At 41.8% G+C, this 21,848-nt stretch overlaps 1 protein-coding gene across 1 annotated transcript; it reads right to left on the minus strand.

Annotated features, from left to right (window-relative positions):
* Positions 1–1,121: 1,121 nt before the first annotated feature.
* On the minus strand, positions 1,122–21,776 carry snrka (SNF related kinase a). The gene is made up of 8 exons (XM_014986539.2): positions 21,664–21,776; positions 17,957–18,670; positions 12,859–13,000; positions 10,295–10,507; positions 9,366–9,500; positions 6,293–6,482; positions 5,036–5,136; positions 1,122–4,917 (listed from the first exon to the last, which is right to left on the minus strand). Exons 2-8 carry the CDS (start codon positions 18,633–18,635, stop codon positions 3,813–3,815), a joined length of 2,565 nt encoding a protein of 854 aa, XP_014842025.2. The 5' UTR covers positions 18,636–18,670; positions 21,664–21,776; the 3' UTR covers positions 1,122–3,812.
* Positions 21,777–21,848: the final 72 nt, after the last annotated feature.

Consider the following 21,848-nt stretch of genomic DNA (forward strand, 5'->3'; position numbering starts at 1 on the left):
CAACACTGGCAGGCCTTGAAGGTTAGATTGAGATTCACAGAAACATACAGAGGAGCAAAGGAATCCTGTTGTTCCACTTCAAGTCCTTTAAAATGGACTGAAGTAAAGAAGAAATCCCAAATCTACATGAGGCTGAACTGAAACCTCCAGCTCCAAACGCACCAGATCTCTTCATGGAGAAAAGCTTGATGCTCTGATGGGATGAAGACTGAGCTGTCTGAATGATGGAAGGAGTCAGGGTGAGGCTTTCAGACCAAACAACTCTGGACCAAAACCTGCAAGTTGGATAAAATTGCAGAAAATGGACTGAATATGACTTTGGATGGGATGAATCAGCCTTAAAGGGGCAGGATTATGTGTTTTCCAGGCACATAGTGTCATTTTATAGCACAATCAAGTAAATATGTTACCTTCAGTTGCTACGACTTCATAATTTAACTTCTTGAAATTGGGCCTCTACTTAAAAAAAAAACATCTGCTCATATATAATATATATATTATATATGTATATTATATATATATATACACACACACCCCAAAATACCAGTCACCCCCAGACTGGAGAAACGTGCAGTTCCAGGCACAGGCAAGATACTGCACAGAACCCTCAAGCTCCCAGGCCTCTGGTAGAGGACCCGAGCTCAGAGGGTAAGAAGGGAATTTATATATATATATATATAGAGAGAGAGAGAGAGCCTTTAATGTTTTTACCAGTGTTGCTCAGAAGTATCTCTTATGAACTCAGCATGTCGTTCCACCAGGTGGTTGCTAATTGCTGCTGACTAGTCTGAAGGAGCTGACTGAAAGTGTTAGAGGAGGGCTGCTCTGTGAGATGGAAGCTGCAGCTCTGAGGAGGAGCTGTGCCTCGAAGGCGGAGCTAGGGCTACCCAGGCATTTTGCACAGCTGAATGGTTGCCATGGAGATTAAAGGAATTCTCAAACAGGCATTAAAGAATCAAGGCAAGACTCCAGATATTTTTGATGAAGCAATAACATTACAACATAAGGCTCAAAGATGTTGATTTTACAGAATATTAGCCCTTTAACAATACAGTGATAAAGGTCTGATGTGCACATGTTCAAATCTGAAAATAAATAAAACAACAAAAAACACTCACATGTAAGAGACAAAATTCAACTTTTATTTTTTGGGATATTACCAGAGCTATATGTATTGTCTGACAACAGGTATCAACTCCAGAATATTACAGTGATGTTTTTTTTTTCTTCCTGTTTGTTGCCTTTTGGTCCAGTAGGATTTCTGTGGCTGATTCTGCTCCAACACTGAGACACATGCACATCATTCACCTGAAAACAGCTGAGTAAAGACAACAGTCAGACAGCTGACGGTATGAAGAGAACTGTCATTTTGCCCACGCAACTAACACATCCATACAGGATTACTACGGTCATTATAAGGCTAGTTTTACTGTACAACTATGCACCAAAATGTTCTAGGTAAAGAGAGCACCATATTTACAACTATGTACATTTGGTTCTTCAGGAAATCTTCGACGAAACTAAAAGTTGACGGCGGCAGCTGAGAAGCTGCGCAGGTTTGGAATTGACAGAAAAAGTGAAGCTAATGAAACGTCTCTGTACAGATAGCTGCAACACATGCTATAGCTTATTGCCAATGCCCTAAAACATGGCCGTTCTTCCACTTCCTGCCGTCTCTCACATGGTCGATTTTTTTTTTAAACACACCAGCAAGAAACACAAACAATAATCAAACAGCAGACATTTCATAAAATGTACATGTTTAAAAAATACATTTCTCATCTTCATAACGCTATGTACACAACACATGACTCAGCAGCCGCATGAACAGTGAGCTTTGGGAGACGTTCAGGTGTGAGGAGGAGAAAACCAAAATCTATCAGCTTATTTTTCCATAGTTGGTCAGCAAGTGACTTTTTAATGCAACATCATGCAAGAATTTACACAAAACGCCACACTTTTCTTCAAATGAAATGTTTCTGTTAGAAGGTGCTGCTTTGTATGTCAGAAATCTTTATCCAGTCAATGTATTCATGAAGGTACAGAAGGTTAGAGCCACTGAAAATAAGAAATCGTTCTTGAATTTTGACTTTTTTACAAAAAAGTCAGAATTCTGACTTTAATTTTAATCTCTTAAAGTCAGAATAATGACAAAAACATATCTAAATTCTGACTTAAAACTTCAGGATTTTGACTTTTTTCTTCGTATAAAGGTCAGAAATCCAAGAAAAAGTCAAAATCCCAAGAAGAAAGTTGGAGGTGACACTTTTTTTTGATGGGGTGTGCATAAGACTGACATGACACTGTCATCAACATGACTTAACACCTTTAATGAACATGAAGGAGTCTTTATGAATGTTTAAGGCTGTTGTCATGAAGTGTCATTCGGTAAATAATGACACTTTTAATACAGAATTGTATTAAAAGTCCATTAAAATGGTCAACTTTACATTTCATCATTGTTTATCGAATGACACTTCATGACAACAGTCGTAAACATTCATGAAGACTCCTTCGTCTTCATAACAGGTAATAAGTCATGTTTCAAATCATCCTGCAGCTGTATAATAATCCCACCCTGCAAAATGACCATTTCTAATTCTTAGCAACTGATATGATCATCATTAATGTTCATAATGTGTAGATTCTGATCGGAACTTTAAAGCTGCAGAGGAAAGTCTGACAGGAAGAGGAGCTGCAGATTGTCTGAGTGCAACAGGAGGAAAAGCAGAGCTGATGAGTGAAGGAGTGAACACAAACATCAGGAGGAGATTCTGTAAAAATGATTGTTTTGATGGAAGGAATCCACGTTAGCAAAAATATGAATAAGTTGCTGTCCTAACACCTGGCAGCCCAGCCAGCCTTGGACTTCCCTCCTCCTGATGATGGAACATGGTGACCTTTGAACTTTACACTGTTTGCTCATTATTAAAGGCCAAAAGGGCGTGTTTATGTCATTTATGGCTTTACATCCGGGCAGGCCTTTCCACCAGAACCAGGTCCAGTGTTAAACCAGTTCCTCCAGTCCTCACCCAGCAAACAGCAGACTGGTGGGTCACTGGTTCCGTTTCAGCATCGACTCTTAACTGGGTCAGGATTTAGAACAGCTTTGTGGAAATGGGATCAAAAGTGGCCAGAACCAGATTCTGACACTTCCTGTAATTCTGCCTCATTAGAGGTGAAAACAGTAAAATCAGAAGGTTTATAGCGGCACAGAGGACACTTTGGTGCTGCTATGGTTAATGTCTGTTTTCCTGGTTAAGCTGGAACCTGTAAGTGGGACCTAAGCTGACCTCTGACCTCATCATGACTCTGAACCATGAACCCTGTTCTGGTGCTGTGGTTCCTCCACAGCTGAAACTCCCAGAGCAGTAGAGCCCAACACCACCAGATGAATGTTAGACAGGCTAACAGAGCAGGAAGAATCGACTGGAAACTCAAACCAGTCCCAGAACTCTGAACCTGAATCTGAATGAAGCTCTGCTTACCATCACCTCCTGAAACATTCCACGTTACAGTTCAGATTTGACCCAGGCCTGGAAAACTGACGACCAAAAAAGCAGCAGAGATCTTCCATCGACAGACATCATTTCACCTAAATTCCGCTCTGAACTGTTTTAAGCTCATATAAAAAGCCATGTATAGTGGTTTCATTTCTTTATCAAACTGGACTCAATTCTGACATTCAGCTGAAGAACAATAAAGTGCAGTTGGTTAAAAAAACAAAAAAAAGTGAAAATGGGACAAGCAAGTGGCTAAAAACAGGCGTTTAAAACAGAGGAGCTGGGTGGAGCGGGTGAGGGGGCGGGGCCTCAGATGACCTGGCAGCAGCTGGCTGGAGCTGAGGTACACAGCAGAGCGTCTCTGGAGCCACGCTGGATGTTAACAGAGATGCTCTTCTCACACAGAGGTAGTTGCAGCACGCCATTTTTCAGGCCGTGCAGGTTGCTGTGAGCGTCCCTGCTGCCGGGCGGCGCCCCCTTCTGGTGGAGGTGCAGCACGGCGTGGGAACGGGGCAGGCCGGTGGTGGGGAGGCCGATGGAGTCCAGGCTGTCAGTGGAGCTGATGCAGATCCTCCACGTTGGTTTCTCCTTGACGCCCCGGGGGTCCAGGATGACCTTGGCCCCGCCCCCTGCTCGGCCCCCCCGCCCGCTGCGCTGCTGCAGCTGCAGCTGCGAACTGAGGCAGAGGCTCATCAGCTTCAGACTCTCCACCAGCTCGGCGCCACGGCTCGCCGTGCGGGAGGGCCGGCTCGCCATGCTGAGGGCCGGCTTGGTGGAGCTGCTGCAGCAGCTGGAGGGTCGATCCTGTCCCTGGTGGCCCCCTCCGGCACCCCCACCACCCCCTCCACCACTGCCACCTTCCCTCTCCCCGTTACCAGGGGGGCTGCCTCTGTCTGGGCCAGAGGAGCCGCCACCATCCGAGGGGGGTTTCCCCTGGCCGGAACTGCTGCCCCCACCAGTACCACCTTCGCTGCCGGGGGGCCCCTCGCTGCTGTCCCTCCGGTTCCAGCTGTAGGTGAAACCAGAGTCCTTGTCCAGGCGCCTCCTGTGGCTTTCTGAGTCGTCGTCGCTGGTCTCCGAGCTGGAACAGGACGACCCTCGACCCTGGCTCTTGCGCCTGTGGTAGCGTTTCTGCGTGGGGCCGGGGGACGCGGCCGAGGCAGCCCCGGAGCCCACACCCCCAGCCCCGCCGGCGATGTTCATCTTGAGCCGGCTGAGTTTGGGTGGCAGACCCTCGTCCATTTCAAAGTCGTCGTCCGATTCGCCCTCCTCCTCAAAGATCTGGTTGAGCACCGGGGCGCTCTTCCTGGATGTGAGGCGGTTGGTGATGGAGGGAGGTTTCCGCCGCAGGATCACCTGGGTCGGAAGGGGCGACGGGTCCTGCTCTTCCTCCTCCTCTTCATCTTCCTCCACCCTAACAGCCACGCAGAAAGGACAGGGCCAAATTAGCAGAGGATCAAAGAGAAACAAATACACCAGATCACTGGATCTGCTGAGTTCGGATCTGAGAGGAGGTTGAGGTAAACTCTAACCTGAACAGACAGATCCTCTGCTTGGCTGCTGATGTGGAGGGACCTGCAGCTCTGAAGGTCCCAGCAGCAGCAGGGCCAGAAGCTGCTGCTGCACAGGCTCCCTGAAGCAAACACAACACAGGACAAGTGTTACAGAGTTACACACACGCACGCACGCACGCACGCACGCACGCACGCACGCACCTATTTATAAAGGCAGAGAAAATCAAGTGGCAAGTCAGCGACAAGAGCAGCCTGAACCTGCTTAGCCAATCAGGTCATCTGGATGATAAAGACCCTCTGAGTTATTTTATCCATTTAAATACCATATTTAACAGGTTTCTGGGATTTTCTTTTTTCATCTCCGGAATATTATTAAATGGGCAGTGCTATGTATTTTCCAGACACTTAATGCCATTTTATAGCACAATCAAGTAACTATGCTACCTTCAATTGTTGAAAAATGTTATATATGCAAAATATGTCAATCTTTTTTTTTTTTACTTTCTAATTAAACATAATGAAATTGGGCTTCTTTGCTTTAAAAACTCCTGCTCTTTCTGAAACTCCACCTTGAGGAAGTCATCATGGTTCCTCTATTAACCCTTTAACAATGTTTTTATCAGCGTTGAGCTAAGAAGTAACTCTTGTAATGAGCTCAGCAGATGAGCCGTTCCACCAGGTGTTTGCTAATTACTGCTGGCTAGTCTGAAGGAGCTGAGTTTGGAATTTTTGGGGGAGGGCTACTCTGAGGCAGAAGCTTGGAAACTGAAGCTGTGAGGAGGAGCATCGTCCTTGAAGGTGGGGCTAGGTCCACCCAGGTGTTTTGCACAGCCTAATTTCTCAAACACGCATGAAAAAATCAAAGCAACACTTCATATATGTTTTTGATGAGTAAATAACATAACATGATGTGAAGCTCAAAGTCAATCTTAAATATTACTGCCCCTTTAAAATTAGAAACATCTTGTCAAAAAACCAGTCTACAAAATGAACTCAAAGACAAAGCACTCTAGATCAGAGCTTCTGTGTCTATTGTTAGTGTGTCTGATCGGTCTTCAGTAATCTAGAGATACTTCCTGGTCTTACTGGAATCAACTACACATGTCCATTCATTAGGAGGCAGCATCATCAGGGAACATCCTGCAGTGCCATTAATACTACAGCTGATGGCTTTGTTACGGCTGCACGCTTTTGAAGCTGAAGGACAGGTCTGGTCTAGTCAAAGTACAACCCTTCAATCACTTCTGCACATGCGAGATGAAACATGATGGAAACCTGAGCTGAGTCGGTGACCGTGGCCTCCTCCCGCCGGCCCAGGTCCATCATGCCTTTGGAACGGTGTCCGTTCAGCAGGTTCTCTGCACTCCGGGCTGGGGACTGGGGGCCCCCGGCGTGCGAGATGGACGAGGAAGCCAGAGAGTCCTCTATGTCCTGATGCATGTCCATTCTGGTGGGCCAGGACTGCCTGCACACACACATCACACACACATGGTCTGGGTCAAACAAGAGAACACCTTGTCACATTACATTTGAGTAGAGTGACAAACTACTGTCACACCTGGTACAAGAGCTGGTAGCAGCTGCAGAACTGCTCTGATTAAATAAACCACAAATCAACACCAGAGGAGGAAGTGATCCAAACTTAGTGGTGAATCAGATTCCTCAAACCAACCACTAGATCTCTGCATGCGTTTGTGATTTCAGCTCAGTGTCAGTTCCTCAAAGTCCACATTTTTCCTCTTGTTCTGATGTAAATAAAGTTAACTAATGTTCTAGGATGTTGTGCTGATTCAAAAGAGATGTTGGTTGCCCTAGGGAATGGAGAAATGCAGCTCTAACCCTGCACACTGCTGGTCATCTGGCTGAAATGAGGCTGTTTCTCCATCCTTTAAAAAAAGAGGAAAATGTAGCAGTTAGGGAGGAACAAACAGCTGCTCCCTGGACGCCAACGCTCCCGTTACTGCTGTAGGAAGACATGATGGTGGAGGAAAACAACTCTGGCATTGTTTTACTACACAAGTTGATGAACAGATAAGCCAAACTACCATTGATTTGTGCAAACTTGTCAAAAAATAAAAGATAATTCTGTGCAGTCACTGAACTAAGCATGCTGGCTGCATGAAGCTGAATATTAGACGAATGGTTGACCTGCTTTCATTTATCGATTCAACCAAAAATTATCAAATCACTTTGGAGCACAGTGACATTTTATTCCAACATGGTCCTTGAATCATTTCACTGATTGGCTGAAATCCCAAGAGCAGAGGTTAGGAGGACAGTGGGTACTAGCTTCGGCGGTACTGCTAAGATGGTTTCTACTCCATTCATGCATATTCAGGTATATGTGGCGAGGAAACTATCAAAACATATCAAGCATTTTTAGAGGAGATCTCACAGTTAAGCTATTAAATGGTAGGTCCTAAATACCTCGTTCACATGGCAAGATTTTTACGCCAATTTTTCCTTCTGACAATTTTGAGGACAACCCAAACGTCAGGATGGCTTTTAAGATAAATTTAGGAGATGTGTGGTGGTCCTGGTCTGCTGAGAAGGATGCCAGGACCGTTCCGGTCTAAAGTTGTTGATACTGAACATGATGGATTGTCTTGGCCCGATATGGCAGCGTGTGTGGTGTTCCCTGAGGACAAACAAGGATGCAGCCTGTTGACTGTGACATGTAGCCAATCAGAAATCGAGTTGATGGAAACATGGAGTGAATTTTAAATAAAGAAGACAAAACAATGGCCATGGTGCACCAGAACGTTCAAGCTGATGTCATTGCATCGTTTTGTCTCTGTTAGACATAATCCAAACATTATCATCGTTGTTTCTTCCCAGTCACCCATGTTTGTTTAACCTGAACTCCCGTTTGGTCTTGAGACGTTTTGCGAGGTTTCCCATCTGACATCTGAATGTTGGTGAATAAAATAAGAGTGTGTGTGTGCGTGTGTGTCTGTGGTTTGTTGCTCCATCTGTGTTGCACGACACCAACTATATGATGAAACCTGTTATACCTACAATTTCGTTATACAATATTGTGTATTTTTTCTCAGTTTTTAAAAATCGACAGAATACAAAAATCCTGTAGAGACTGAGTGAACCTGCAAACACTGAACCACTGTATTAAATTATTTAATTCTTGTTATTATTGCTTTTGCTTCAAATAAAAAGAAAATCATGTTTTCAGTTAGTTTTGAATATTTTACTTTGATAGAACCTTCATCTGTCTCACTGTGTAAATATGAGATATTTTAACTTGTGACATTAAGGCTGAGTTTCCTGTATGAGAAGAAAACACTCCCACTTTGGATACAAGAAGCACAACACACACCTCCAGATGTCAGTGTGGTGTTTGGCTAGGTTACTGTTGCTATGTACACAGCACTGGAAAATTTGCTGACACACACCTTCTCCCTGGTGTCTTAAAGCAGGTATGGCGTTAATGAGAACCTGGACATCCAGGTCACCATGGCAACAAACAGCTGCTTCAAACCGATTCGTCCAGTTATGTTGAGCAAAATATGTCTCAATGTGTGATCCTGCTAAGTCTCAGAGCAACAATGCTGGCAAGGAAGCATGGAGCAAATAGCTGAGGGATGAACCAAACAAGGACTCATCATCTTAGTTTATAGCAGCGTGAGTAATGGTCGAGGTCCAAGCTACCGCTAGCACTGCTGGGAAGGAATGTGAGAATTAACAGACATTAGAAGTAATGATGGGAAATGATGATGAGACACAGATTGCTCTATAGCTCAGAGGATTTCTTTCCTCCAGTTCTCTGATCCAAGCAGGTGGAAGCTTGCTGTGACCATGCCAGGACAGTTCCACACTTCACACAGCAGCTGCGTTTCCACTGACCATATAATTATGTAATATGATATTTTGAAAAGGAATTTGTTTAATGGAAGCACACCAATTTTGAAAAAAAAAAAAACAAAAAACAAAAAAAAACTTGTTTTTCAATAAAAAGGTCTATTTTTTTGGTTGTATCAAAATTGGTTTATTTTGCAGAACTGCAATGGAAACACTAGTTTCTGCATCACACGAGTCACATGACCAACAATGGGATCTTGTCACTGGCTATAGCAAGTAGGTGAAAGATGTTTGTTAATGACGTATCACGTGGACAAGCTTCTTCACGTGTGGTTTTCATTGTGTTTCTTATTTATTGGAAACACAGCAATTGTTCTTTTACGTTCTTTCTACATTAGCGGAATACTGACAAAGTTTTGCCCACATCTGTAATGGAAATGCACTGAGTGACTCAGATCTTTACTTCGACAGTGACAGTGATGTTTAGCTACCACAGGTTCCTGACGTCTCCCTCGGCAGCGGGGGAAGCTGTTACCTGAAGTGTGCCTTGATGTTACTGGGGCTGGAGGAGCGGGTCTGGACCTCCTTCTCCTGCTTCTCCCTCAGGATCCGCTCTGCTAACAGGTAGTACGTTGCTGTGATGTGGTTGTATTTGTTGGTCTCCAGGGCTCTGAAACAGAACACACATGATGAGGAGAGGAGACAGAGGGCCCAGCAGGCACACTGTGGACTGATTGAAGATATCATCACTGTCCTTAAATAATGACTGGTCACTTTTAGACAGTGATTTTTTTTTTTTTTTTTTTGCCTAAATCATATTTTAACAATAAAAAGGGACGAACATTTTGTTTAGATAAAATCACTTTTGCCAAGCAATGACATTAGCCATTATTTTAGGAAAGTGACAGTATGTGAAACTGATGTTATCAAAGCCAGCTAGCAATGTGCCTCTGTAAAAAAAAATTCTTCACCCGGTCCTTACACAAAGAGATTTAGTCAATATTAGCTACACATGCTAAGCTAGTTACATACTGTGTGTTTTTGGACATTAGTTTCTGTTTATTGCTAGCTGTTTGCCACCTAGCTTGGTGTATTTGTGTGGGGAGCTTGTCTTGGTCTCAGTCACAATACACTCTAGTGTTGGTCTTGACTTACAAGACTACTGTGGATTTTACGTAAAACAGAGCAACACAAAGCAGTGCAAAACTATGAAGTGGAAGGAAAATCATTCATGGTTTTAAAGAGTTTCTAAAAAGAAAAAAATCTGACAAGGAAAAACTGGGAACTTTGGTTTGCCAGCAGCCTCTAACAGGTTTTCTCTCACCATACAAACAAGTGACTTCCTATAATCATGTTACAACCGTGGATTCTACCCAACAGCACACTCTGCAGCATGTTTTATGACAGTTGTATAAAGAGCAACAAATAAGAGAGCATTTTAATTTAGAGGGGAATGAAACATACTCCACTATAGCCTCGCGGTCAGCAATGTCTCCCAGCACCATGCGCTGGATGATGCTGTTGTGCTCCTCCTCTGACAGGTTCTTGTGGGAGACCAGAGGAGTGCTGTACTTGGTGGCCGGCGAGGGGTCCACCCCCTGCAGCCAGGTGTGGCTCTCAATCTCCTCCAGTGAGGCTCGGCGCTTGGGGTCCCTCTGCAGCATCCGGTCTATCAGACTGAGATGAGATGGAGAACCAGTTGAGAAGAGAAGGACATGATACACTAAAGGTCAGAAGAGGAAGCAATGTCGTCTGACTGCTTATGTAGTCTTATCGATCTACAAACACTTTATGTGAAAAAGGTTTAATTCATCATAATTTATCAATTCTTGTGTTTTGGCTTCTTTTAGAGGTGCTTTCATTGGAGGAAATAATTCCCCTTTGCTGCTAAACACAGAGTTTAGACCTGACATTCAGTACCAGTGACACATTTAGAGGTTTTTATTGGAGAAATATTTATCTTTAGAATGTCTGAGGTTTTTCTCAGCATGTGAACTCAAACACTGTCTCACTCAAACAAACACATCCTCTAATAATTAGGCTTGATCTGAGCCACAGGTCCACTGGTGTGAGCCATGCATGGAAGAACTGAACATACAGTGTGTTGTGTTCACTGACAGTGGGAGATGTAGGCTTTGATGGAGCTGAGAATGTTTTTACATTTCTTCTAAATAGTCTTTTTCAGCAGAGCATGCTATTTTTTCACAATATTTTTATTTAGCAAAGCATAAATTTACAATTTTATAAAACATTTTTTGGCATCTATTGACTCTTAATGTCCATAGTGTGTGTTGGTGCAAGATAGTGCATCAAGAAATGCAATACAATGCACTTACTGTCAGTTGTTTCGTTGGTTTTTTTGTAACAAAGGGAAAATACAATATTCCACTAAAAGTAAAACTGAAAACAAATCCAAACCCCTTCACATCTCAGCTCACTAACGTCAACACAAAAAAACTCTCATCACATATTTACATAAAAACAAAAGAGGACAGGAACAGGCACATTCAGTGGAGCAAAACCTAAGTTTGAAAAATAAGAAATAAAACATTGCAATTTCCTGTAAAACATTTGTGTACATCCTCGTAAAATGTATTTAATTTTCTCGAGCTTTAAAAACGTCTTGTCTTTAGCCCACAGGGATACTCAGGGAGATTTATCAGATTTCCAGGTAATAATAAAGAACATCTATAAAGATATAAAAGTAATAATATCCTTTTGAGTAGAACTTAGTACTAAGGAGGAGTCAAAGATAAAAATATAGCAACAAGTGGACAAGGCTGCAGATTCACTTTGATAACAGAAGAAATAATTAAAGACTGGACCAAAGGTCAGAGCATGCCATTGTTAATTTACAGTATTATTTACTGTACACCTATGTACACTGTACACATTATTTATTTATTTTACCCTTATGTTCAGTCTGAACAGGATAATGCCGAGGATCCAGATGTCTGAGGCAGAGAGACAACACACAGGGACTCCCTGAATTTTTATTTGTACTTAAACTTTTACTTTAGTTTGAAAAGCAATTCTTAAACCTGTCGCAATAAGTGATTAATCAATTAATTGCATGGTAAATTAAAATGAGCTTGATCATTTCCATTCTTCTGATATATATATTTCTTGAAGGGTGGTTTTGTTTAGAGTCTTAATTCATTTTATTTAAGGTTTCAAGGTTCTTTTTGTGTTTGCAGAGATGCGCTGTGCAGCGGGTCTCGCTCATCATGCAGGGCCGGTTCAATATTGAATAAGGCCCTGAGTAGAATTTGACTTAGGGGCCCCTCTTGCTGCTAAGACCATCAGCACTACCAACAACGTTTCAACATGGATTTAGTGAAACCTGGAGAGGGGGCCTAGTTTCATTGACTGAGCAGTCAAATGTAATTGTAGTTTACTAAGATCCAAAACAATCTAAATATGAAGATTGATCTTTGAACTTTTACAAAGTAAACTTGCCAGCTCCTTAAAATCTTAAATTGAAATTATAAACAATTTATAATCTTTTAATTTATCTATCCTGTAACCATTAAATCAAATTTAACAGCATCGATATTCTTTTAGTTTGTTTATGTTTTGGGCTGGTTCTAAATGTGATCAGTATTACACTGAGTTTAAATTCACTGACTTAATTTGGATTTAACAGAAGTGCAAATAATTGATATTTATTTTAATTGTATTTATTTTATTTGTTGTTTTTAATATTCTGTCATTGTGGGTTTAAGTACTGTCAGCAATGTCTTCCATTAACATAATTACCCAGTAATATTTACGTTTCCTGTCAAATTACCATCCTTTAATACAAAACCCCGGTGAACCGCCACGGTGCCTGACCACCAGGGTCAGCAAGTTTTCTGAGGAAAACCCTGCTTGTTTGAGTAAAAAGTGCTAAATAGAAGAAGTTTGATTAAATGTCATTTTTCAGAGGTACATTCGGCAAAGGGTGGAGAAAAAACTCCACCTTAATAAATAATACATAAGTAAATAAATGAAGAATGAAGTGGAGAGGACGGCGGATCCGTACTTACTCTCTGCAGGCACTGGAGACGTGGGCCGGTACAGTGTATTTACAGTCCATGATCATGGTGAGAGTCTCGCTGTCGTTTGCTTCCTGGAAAGGCGGCTGGCCGCAAACCAACATGAACAGGATCACGCCGAGGCTCCAGATGTCTGAGGCAGGGAGACACACAGAGGGACTGCCTGAATCTCCCATCACTCCAACAAAGACAGACCACTGACAGCAAACGCCTCACTGCCACAGCTAATACATAAACCACCGCAGCCAACAGCCCAAACAAACAGGAAACTCCATCTGCTAACAACAATAACGAAGCATCAAGAAATGATTCAGTTTAGCAGAGGCAGGATTAGCTTTTCAACACGTTCTCCAGTTGACAACCACAAACTTCAGTGGAGTTTAAACTTCAAAGGGATTTAATGGGATGGAGTAATACTGTAAGTCTAGCAGAAATCAACGTGAGTTTTTCACATGTTGATGTTAGAAGGATTTTTTTTAGCTGCAGATGCATCATTTGCAACAAATGATCAAGAGTTCACTAAAGACATGCTGTTATTGCATTTTAGTCAATAAAAAGTTTATTTTCTTATTTTGAAAAGGCATTGAACTATTTTTTCAATTATTAATTATTTTTTTCATATTTTAATTCACTTTCAATATTGTATAAATAAGCTCAAGTGGTTAAGAGAAAAATCTACAGCTTGAGCCAAATTTTTTATCCGATTAATTGATTAATCATCCGAATAACCGACTACTAAACTACTTCTAGAATGCAGTTATAATTTATTTACATCAATCATTCATAGATCTGAACACAAAGCCACACCACAATGTCAAAATGTTCCATTACTTTTCCACTTGTTGCTTGCTTGTTTTTTTAATTTGCTTCATATCATGAAAAACTATTTGCATGGCCCTGTTGCTAAAAATCTGCTATAAAAATAAAACTGCCTTGCTTAGTAAACTAGTGACATAGACATGTAATTAGAAAAATATATATATATTAATTTGTAAAGGTGATAGCAGTCAAAACAACCTAACTTTATTATGACAAGGTCGACACACATCATTTCTGTATTTTGGTAGTTTGTGTCCTCCACAGTAGAGCACAGTGAGTTTACAGAAAATAAATAGTATCATTATTCACATTATCTTTCTAGGACCAAACTCCTCTTGGTGTGTTCCTTCACACAACAGCATGAGAACTGCTTACAAAACCTGGTGCAGCATAGAAACACAACGTTTAATGTTTGTTTTCACAGCTGGGGGTTGAGTGATGTTTTTATGACATAAGCCATTAAGCTGCTGAAATGTGCTAAGCAAATAAACTTGAACTGGTAACCAAAACAACTCCAAAGTTCGCCAAAGGATGGCAAATCAGACTTGTTAACATCTAAAGCATGTTTAGCAGCATGATGTGCTGCTAAACATGTCATGATGTTTCACAAACTTTCGGCTTCTACAAGATATTCACATGAACTGTGGGTGCACCAATTAATTGGCGCCGATTTCCTAAATTTTGGGAGAGATGTGACCAGCTGAGACTTACATGTGAAGCAGATCTTATCCTGCAATCTTATCTACATCAGCAAAGGTCTAAAAATCAACCACTGTCCTCTTCTGCTCTGCTTTTAGAGAGGTTTGACTGTTAGCCCAGTCCACGTTTGCAGTTAACAACAGTCACCCCACTGTTACCAACTCAGTGACTTTCTTGCTATATTTAACATTTCAGAGAAAAAAATTGGCATTGGCCAAATTCAGAATGAGCAGGTCAAACCAGAAAACTGCAATCAGTGAACCTCCTCTGACAGGAGGGAGATCTTTGTGCAACTGCTGCACATCCGCTTCTGCGCACATTCATGCTAACCACATCCGTTGAGCTCAGGTTACTGCTGCATGGGCTCGTGTGGTTACTACAGCCTGGGTCGGCATGTTCTATCTGCAGACTGCAGCCTGGAGCCTGATCCAGATCAAGATCTGAGGCCTACAGCTCCTGTTGCTAACTGAACAACTAGTGCTGCAGGGACACAATTCTAGTTTTTAGTGCACAACAGAGTGATCATGTGCTGGCCTCTCACAGACTCTACTATGGAAAAAAGTCACCGTGGCCTATGATGCTCTGGTTAACATCATGTTCTGCTTTTCATCCAGGAAAATTTAAAGAAAACCATTCTACCTTCAGAACAAATCCTCTTTATATTTATTTCAATGTCACTGTTTGTTGAATATGTTTTTCTTTGGATGTGAACTCATCAGTCAGCTCCAGGTTTCTCTAATTATTATTGCCATAAACTCTTTCTGACTTTGGATCTGGTCTTAAAGGGCCAGTATTATTTATTTTATTTTACAGCCACATATTGCACAATCAAGTAACTATGTTACCTTCAGTTGTTATAAAATGCTGTATATATCAAATATGAGTTTAAAAATTTCATTATGACATTTAAAACCTTAATTGGGCCTCTGTCTCTTTAAGTACTCTAGCTCTTTCTGAAACTCCGCCTTCAGGAAGTCATCACAACAAACCACCTTTACGTTTTTACTACCATTGCACTGATAAGTTTGCTAATTGCTCCTGGTGACATTTAGCCAATCAGAAAGCGAGTTGATGGAAACATGGAGGGAAATTCTAAATAAAGACGACAAAACAACGACCATACCACACCTTAAGGTCTAGTGGACATCAGATATGTCTATTGTTTTTTTCTCTGTTATACATACTCCACATATTATCACCATAGTTTCTTCTCAGTCGGCCATGTTTGTTCACTGAACTCACGTTTGGACTTGAGACGTTTTGCGAGATTTCCAATCTGACTCACTAAATATAATGTGTGAGGTTTGTGGTTCAACACCACACTGTACGACCAAACCTTTTTTTTTTTTAATCATCACATGCATACGTGTGTGTGAACCAGATGTTTATATACTTGTGCAGACCTACTTCTGTCTACATCATGAGGCAGTGGAGACCACTGCTTCTTGTGGGCACAAATCCTGGTCCTGATGAGGGGAATGAGGTTTCTGGGAGAGGGGTTAGGTATGTGATGGTTCGGGTTAGGCTGTCGAAAATCAATGAAAGTCAATATAAAGTCCCCACAAGAAATGAAAACACGACTGTGTGACTGTGTGCGCGTGTGTGTGTGTGTGGGTGTGTGTGTGTTGTAAGACCTTGCTGTCTGAAACAGGAATTAGTAATAGTGATTTAACATGAAAAGGAATATAATGCCTGAACATAAATTAATTTAAACCAAGACATTTACTGGTTTGAAAGTTATCTGGTCATGTCTGTTATTTGTCTTTCAATAAACACAGTCATTGTTTGTTCCACATCTGTCCAATGATTTATACTTAAAGGCAAACTTTGCTACACTGAAGTCTGTTTTTCATTAATTTATTAAATTTGGCTAAATACAGGAAGCATTTTCATAGACAGACTAAATCCTGATTTTATAGATCAGAACTGGCCAAGTTAGGTTGTTCTTTTCCAATCGATATCTAGAAAATGTGTAAACGTTCTTCCAAAAACACAACCCTGCAAAACACTGTAAGTTACACATTCCTTTCCAGAGGCAAATCTGATTACTTTACTTGTTTAATTAAAATATTTACAATGCTTAGAGACTGTTGAGTGGATAAGCCAAAAATGTTATTTGGTCCTTAAGTCCTATTGACTTTATGATTTTTGAGCTCATGTGACATAACATTTGGACACCAGTGATGTATGGCTACCTGCTAGGAAAAGTGTGAGTTTGCTAAAAAGCAAAATGCGACCTAACCCTGTGCTGCTGGAGATGCTTCAGACTTTACCACAGTCAGTCTGACTGACATCACTTCCACTTGGCTGCTAAATATTCCAGTATCTCCTTACTGGCATGTTGTTCAGAGCAACATGCAGTTCCTGAACAGTGAAATGTCTTCAAGAGAAGTCCATGTGGAGTTGAGATTTTAAGGAAGAATTTCTACAATGTAATCACAGATTCCTCAGCCGCACCCTTCAAGTTTCTGATAAATATAATAGAAAAGTGGAAACAGAGAACAGGCTAAATTTAAAAGTGCTCACTGCACTGACACATGACTGATGAGAGATTTTTCAGCATCAGTGGCGCTCTCACAGCACACATATTAAAAAAAAAAAAAAACCTGCTTAACCGGCCACACTATCTGACTATAGTTTCTGCTTTAAATAGAACAGGCTGGTGTGAAAGGTATGATGTCCTGTAATGAAAGGACAACAGTAGTGTCTGCACTCTGCTGGTCTCCATGGGAAATCAATGAGACAGTTAATTCAGTGCAATGGGACTCCCACAGACATGATGAGATTGAACACAGCTGACCTTGCACCACAGACCCAACAACAGGACGAGCGTCAGGCTCAGCACCCTGCAGCATCCTGCAGCTCCTAAGGTTCTGCTACACAGAAACCATCAGAACACACAGTCACACCACCGGGTTAGAAAATACCCTTTTGATATTCCAGCTTTCCGAGATGCATTTCTAAAAAATATTTTAGATACGTTTTGTGAAAAGAGTCCATGAATAGACTAATTTTCCACAAACAATTTGGAGCTTTGTTCCACACAAAAATCTGTGAATAGATAAAAACTGAACCAAAACAGTCAGATCCCCTTACATCTACATAAACTGCTAGAAGAGGAACAGAGCTCATGTTATCTTTGTGGTTTAAATTAAGTACACTGAAAATAAAACTAAGAATGATGCATGAAATATTTTGAGTGGTTTTCAGTCTCCATGAGCTCACTTACTCTTCCTGATGAAAGCGGTTCTCTCCTCTGAATCAACTCAACGTTACTGCTTAAAAAGGAATGGTTTCACAGAGCCAGAGCTTCTGGAGGTAAGAAACCCAAAACAACCGGTGCTAAACCAACATGGATCCTTTTAGCACTGGAGCTAATGGATGGAAAAAAAAATCCAGCGAGAGAAGGTTGATTATCCAAACCATACTGACCTTATGCCTGGTGGAAAATATACATCCACTGTAAAGAAATGGCTCACATCCTGTTTGCTCATGGGCTCCTACTCTTGAATAATTTCCTCTAATTAACAATGTGACTCACTGCGGCCCGTCGCCTCGGGTTGCTACGTACCTACGGCTGGAGCGTCGTACTCGTCGCCAAGGAGGATTTCCGGAGCAGAGTACGCCAGAGAGCCGCAGCTGGTGGTCAGCTTCTTCCCCGGCTGAAACTTGTTGCTGAAGCCAAAGTCGGTGAGCTTCACCAGTCCTTGTTTCTCGAAGAACACCACGTTCTCAGGCTTCAGGTCCCTGTGCACCACGTGCAGTCGGTGGCAGTAGGAGATGGCGTGGACGATCTGGGCAAAGTACTTCTTGGCCAGCTCCTCATTCAGGCCCTCCTCATGTTTCATGATGTAGTCGAACATATCTCCCCCGTCTCCCAGCTCCAAGATCAGGTACAGCTTCGTCTGAGTGTCTATCACTTCGTACAGGCGCACGATGTTGGGGTGCTGCACCAGCTTCATGCAGCGCACCTCCTGGAAGAGGTGGCCCGTCGCCACCGTGTCCAGCTTGGTCTTGTCGATGACCTTCACCGCCACCTTCTCCCCGGTGAAAACGTGCCGCGCCAGCTTGACCACGGCGAAGTGGCCCCGCCCCAGCGTCTTGTCCAGGTCGTACAGGCCGGCGATTTTGCCATCGTATCCCCGCTTGAAGCCCGCCATGACTGGAGAGGGTGTTGGGGATAGGGGAGCGCCCCCTGCAGGCCGGGGCAGCTCGCTGGGCTCGCGTGGGTCCAGCTTATTTCGGCTCATCCGAGGCTGAAGAGGAAACCCATGGCTCCAGTTTCCTAAAGGGGAAGAGACACAAAGTAAACGTCCGACTCCTGGCATTGTTAAGTCAGGCATTTCCTCAGCTCATCGGTCTGAGGCTTTGAAAGATTTACTGAAGGGTTCTTTTTCCAGACAAGAATGATTACACAAGGGATGCAACTACTGATTATTTTAGTTATTCTATTAATCTATTGATTATTCTGACAATTAGTCGGATAAAAAAAATGGGTAGATTCTGGAGATTTTTCTTAAGCCTTTTTTTATACTATATCAGAAATACCTTCACGCTGCATTATGTCACTTTTTTTAAAATAAAAATTTTTTTTTTTTTACAAATTTGTTAAAATTATCATTATGTGGTCACAGTGCTCTCTGCCTTCTCCCAGTACTAACTACAGAAATACACCAGCCAGAAACAACCAATCAGAGTCAGGAGAAGGGCTTCAGTCCCTCAGGTGCTTACCCCACTCACTAGCTCAGTGGTGACCAAAGTTGGTCCTGGAGGGCCGCCATCCTGCATGTTTTAGTTCTCTCCCTGGTTTAACGCACCTGCATCAAATAATGGCTCTTTAGAAGCCCTAAGAATAACACTGACATGCTGAGGAGGGACAGAACAAAAACATGCAGGATGGCACCACTACTCTAGCTCTTTGCGGTTAACCAGAACATTGCCTGCCAAGAATGCTAAGGCTAGTTAGCGGAAGGTTGATTGACAACACTAAACCCTGCCTCCTGGCTCTTATTGGTTGTTTTTGACTGGGAGCGGTGATTTTCGCAGATCGCAAAAGGGAGGAGGTGGAGGATCTTTTTTTTTTTTTTTTTTTTAAACAGATATCGAAGAAATATATTGTTGCAAAAGTTACACACTGTAGCTTTAAAAGATGCATCAATTCCTTTTCCTATTGCTTAAAATGCAATAACAGCATTTTATTAGTTTACGCTCTATTATTTGTAGCAAAGGATGGTTCTGAAGCTAATACTTCTAACATCAGCATGTGGAAAGCTCAGGCCTTTCTGCTTGACTTATCAACGTAATAAGATAGCAAAAGGTGCTTGTTGAAAGATTTTATTTTATTTTATTACCCAATGTGAACACGGTGAAGCTAAAATGTGGCATTAAGAGTTCTAGGTTGAACAAATTTTCAATTTTTTTCCCTTAAATGCAAAATGTATATATTTTCTACACACTTTTGTCTGAATTGCTGCTCTGAATGGGTTGTTCTTTTTTATTTCCTTTATGTAATCAGGTAAAAACCCCATTGGGATCTAGATCTTTTTTCAAGAGGGACCTGGACAGAAATCTGCACCACATAACAACCTGGTTACACAAAAGTAAAAAAATTTAAAACAGTTTAAAAGAATCACATTGCATGTTTTTAAGAACAGCTGAAAATTTTTCTTCAGTTAGCAGCTAATTGATTACTAAATTAGTTGATGATTAATTCAATAATTGATTCAACGTGATTAATCTGATTAATTGTTTCATCCCTATGGTAAACAACACAAAACAGGAAGGATTTTTAAAACTGACCACTGGGTGCACAAATCTCAATTTAGTGTGGAACTTTCTCAGAAATACTTTCAAATGTACGCTGGTCAAAATATTTCAAAGACTGGTACTAAATAAAATAAAAATAATACTTTATTGATCCCCTAAAAGAGGGTGGGGGTTGTTGTCCCAGCAAAGCAGACAATACAAATTAAAATAAAGTAATATGAATAAACATACAACAATAAGCCTTAAAATAGAGTCAGAAGTCTTAACTAGACAATACTTTCTCTAGGATTTATTTGACAGGCAAAACTAATCAAAACCACTGAAGTCTTCAGAACCTAGTAATGTTTTAAGGATTCCTCCAACCTCCAAAACTGAACACCTTGGAACTGGGCTTGAACTTGTGCCAAATCCCCTTTCACTAAAAACTCCAAGGCCGGATTAAGGTATGAGTGTTTTATGCAGTCAGTCTTTCAACAAATCTGAAGAGGCAAACAAGATTTTCGCTGTATGACAATCATCATTACTATAATGACATGCAAACAGCGTGATATCCATGCAGCAGAGGCAATATTTCAAAACTGTCCAAGAGTAAACAGAGCAAAAAAAAAAGTACTAGTCCACTTTACAACATGTTAACAACATAATAAATAGAGATCATCTATAAATTCATAAAGCTCACCCATAAATCAACAGTGAGCTGGCAGAGGTGCTGTCAACGATCACTAACGTTCAACTGTTTGTATAATTGGAATCCTGAGTTGATGACTCTCCACAATAAAATGTAACGTCTACACCCAATTCTTGTTTATAAAAGCCACTGACGCTTGTAGTATGATTATTGCAGTCTAAAAAAAGAACGGGTAGCATAAATCATAAACACAAATCTAATCACATTTATGAGCTGATGTCAACATCTGGCCGCAGCTGAATCCATTCTATTACACAGCATGTCTCTGTTTCCGGGCGCTGTGAGGAGGTTGGGCTTGTTTTGACAGGATGGCAGCTGCATTAGCCTACGAGCTACTCCACATCCGCAGCTAAATTTTAAGGGACATAAGCGACAAAACAGACACAGTCCAAGCACAGAAGTGTTGGGAAAGCTAGCTCAATAGTCGGCTGGCTCAGTTAAATTAACAGTTAGCCTAACATCACCCCAGACGAGCCCCGGTGTTCATTGATTTAAATCGTTAGCTTAAAGACCAATTGCAGTTAAGTAGAGTTCTTTATTAGACACAAGCTCACACTAACAACCACACAAAGCCATTTACAGTTGCGTTACACCGCCGCGGCCAAAGGAGCTTTGAGACAGCGAAGTATCAGATATTCCACCGTTAGCTCCTGTAAGCATGTAGCGGTTAGCATGCTAGAGTTCCTGCGGTACGTTGCGCTCCGCACCTTAGTCTCTTCGGCACACATTAGATCCAGAATCTGGCTTTCGCCTGTTACCGGAGCTCGCGACAGACATTTGCTACCATTTATAAGAAATCTGAAAAGAAGAAAAGGTCAGCGCACCTTGTTTTTGGTGACCGCGGCACCCATGAAGCCCCTAAACCCAAGATTCATCCGTAAGACGGGACATCGCATCGTTAGCAACGGCTGCGCTGTTCGGAATGGCTGTTTCCTCCCAGCCGGGGCAGGGGGCAGAGACGCGACGTTCAGGTGCTTAACATAGTGTCGGTATTTCTAGATATCCTTAT

Source organism: Poecilia mexicana, unplaced genomic scaffold (genome assembly GCF_051168715.1).
Source record: "Poecilia mexicana isolate PSO_F unplaced genomic scaffold, ASM5116871v1 scaffold_6, whole genome shotgun sequence".
Lineage (NCBI taxonomy): Eukaryota > Metazoa > Chordata > Actinopteri > Cyprinodontiformes > Poeciliidae > Poecilia > Poecilia mexicana.

Excerpts from the sequence above, each read along its gene's own strand:
- snrka (XM_014986539.2), bottom strand. The coding sequence starts at position 18,635 with ATGAGCCGAAATAAGCTGGACCCACGCGAGCCCAGCGAGCTGCCCCGG. Across the intron at positions 6,483-9,365 it reads AACATCAAGGCACACTTCAG|GCAGTCCTGGCCCACCAGAA; the intron begins GTAACAGCTTCC and ends GTGTGTGTGCAG. Across the intron at positions 5,137-6,292 it reads CGGTCACCGACTCAGCTCAG|GGAGCCTGTGCAGCAGCAGC; the intron begins GTTTCCATCATG and ends TGTTTGCTTCAG.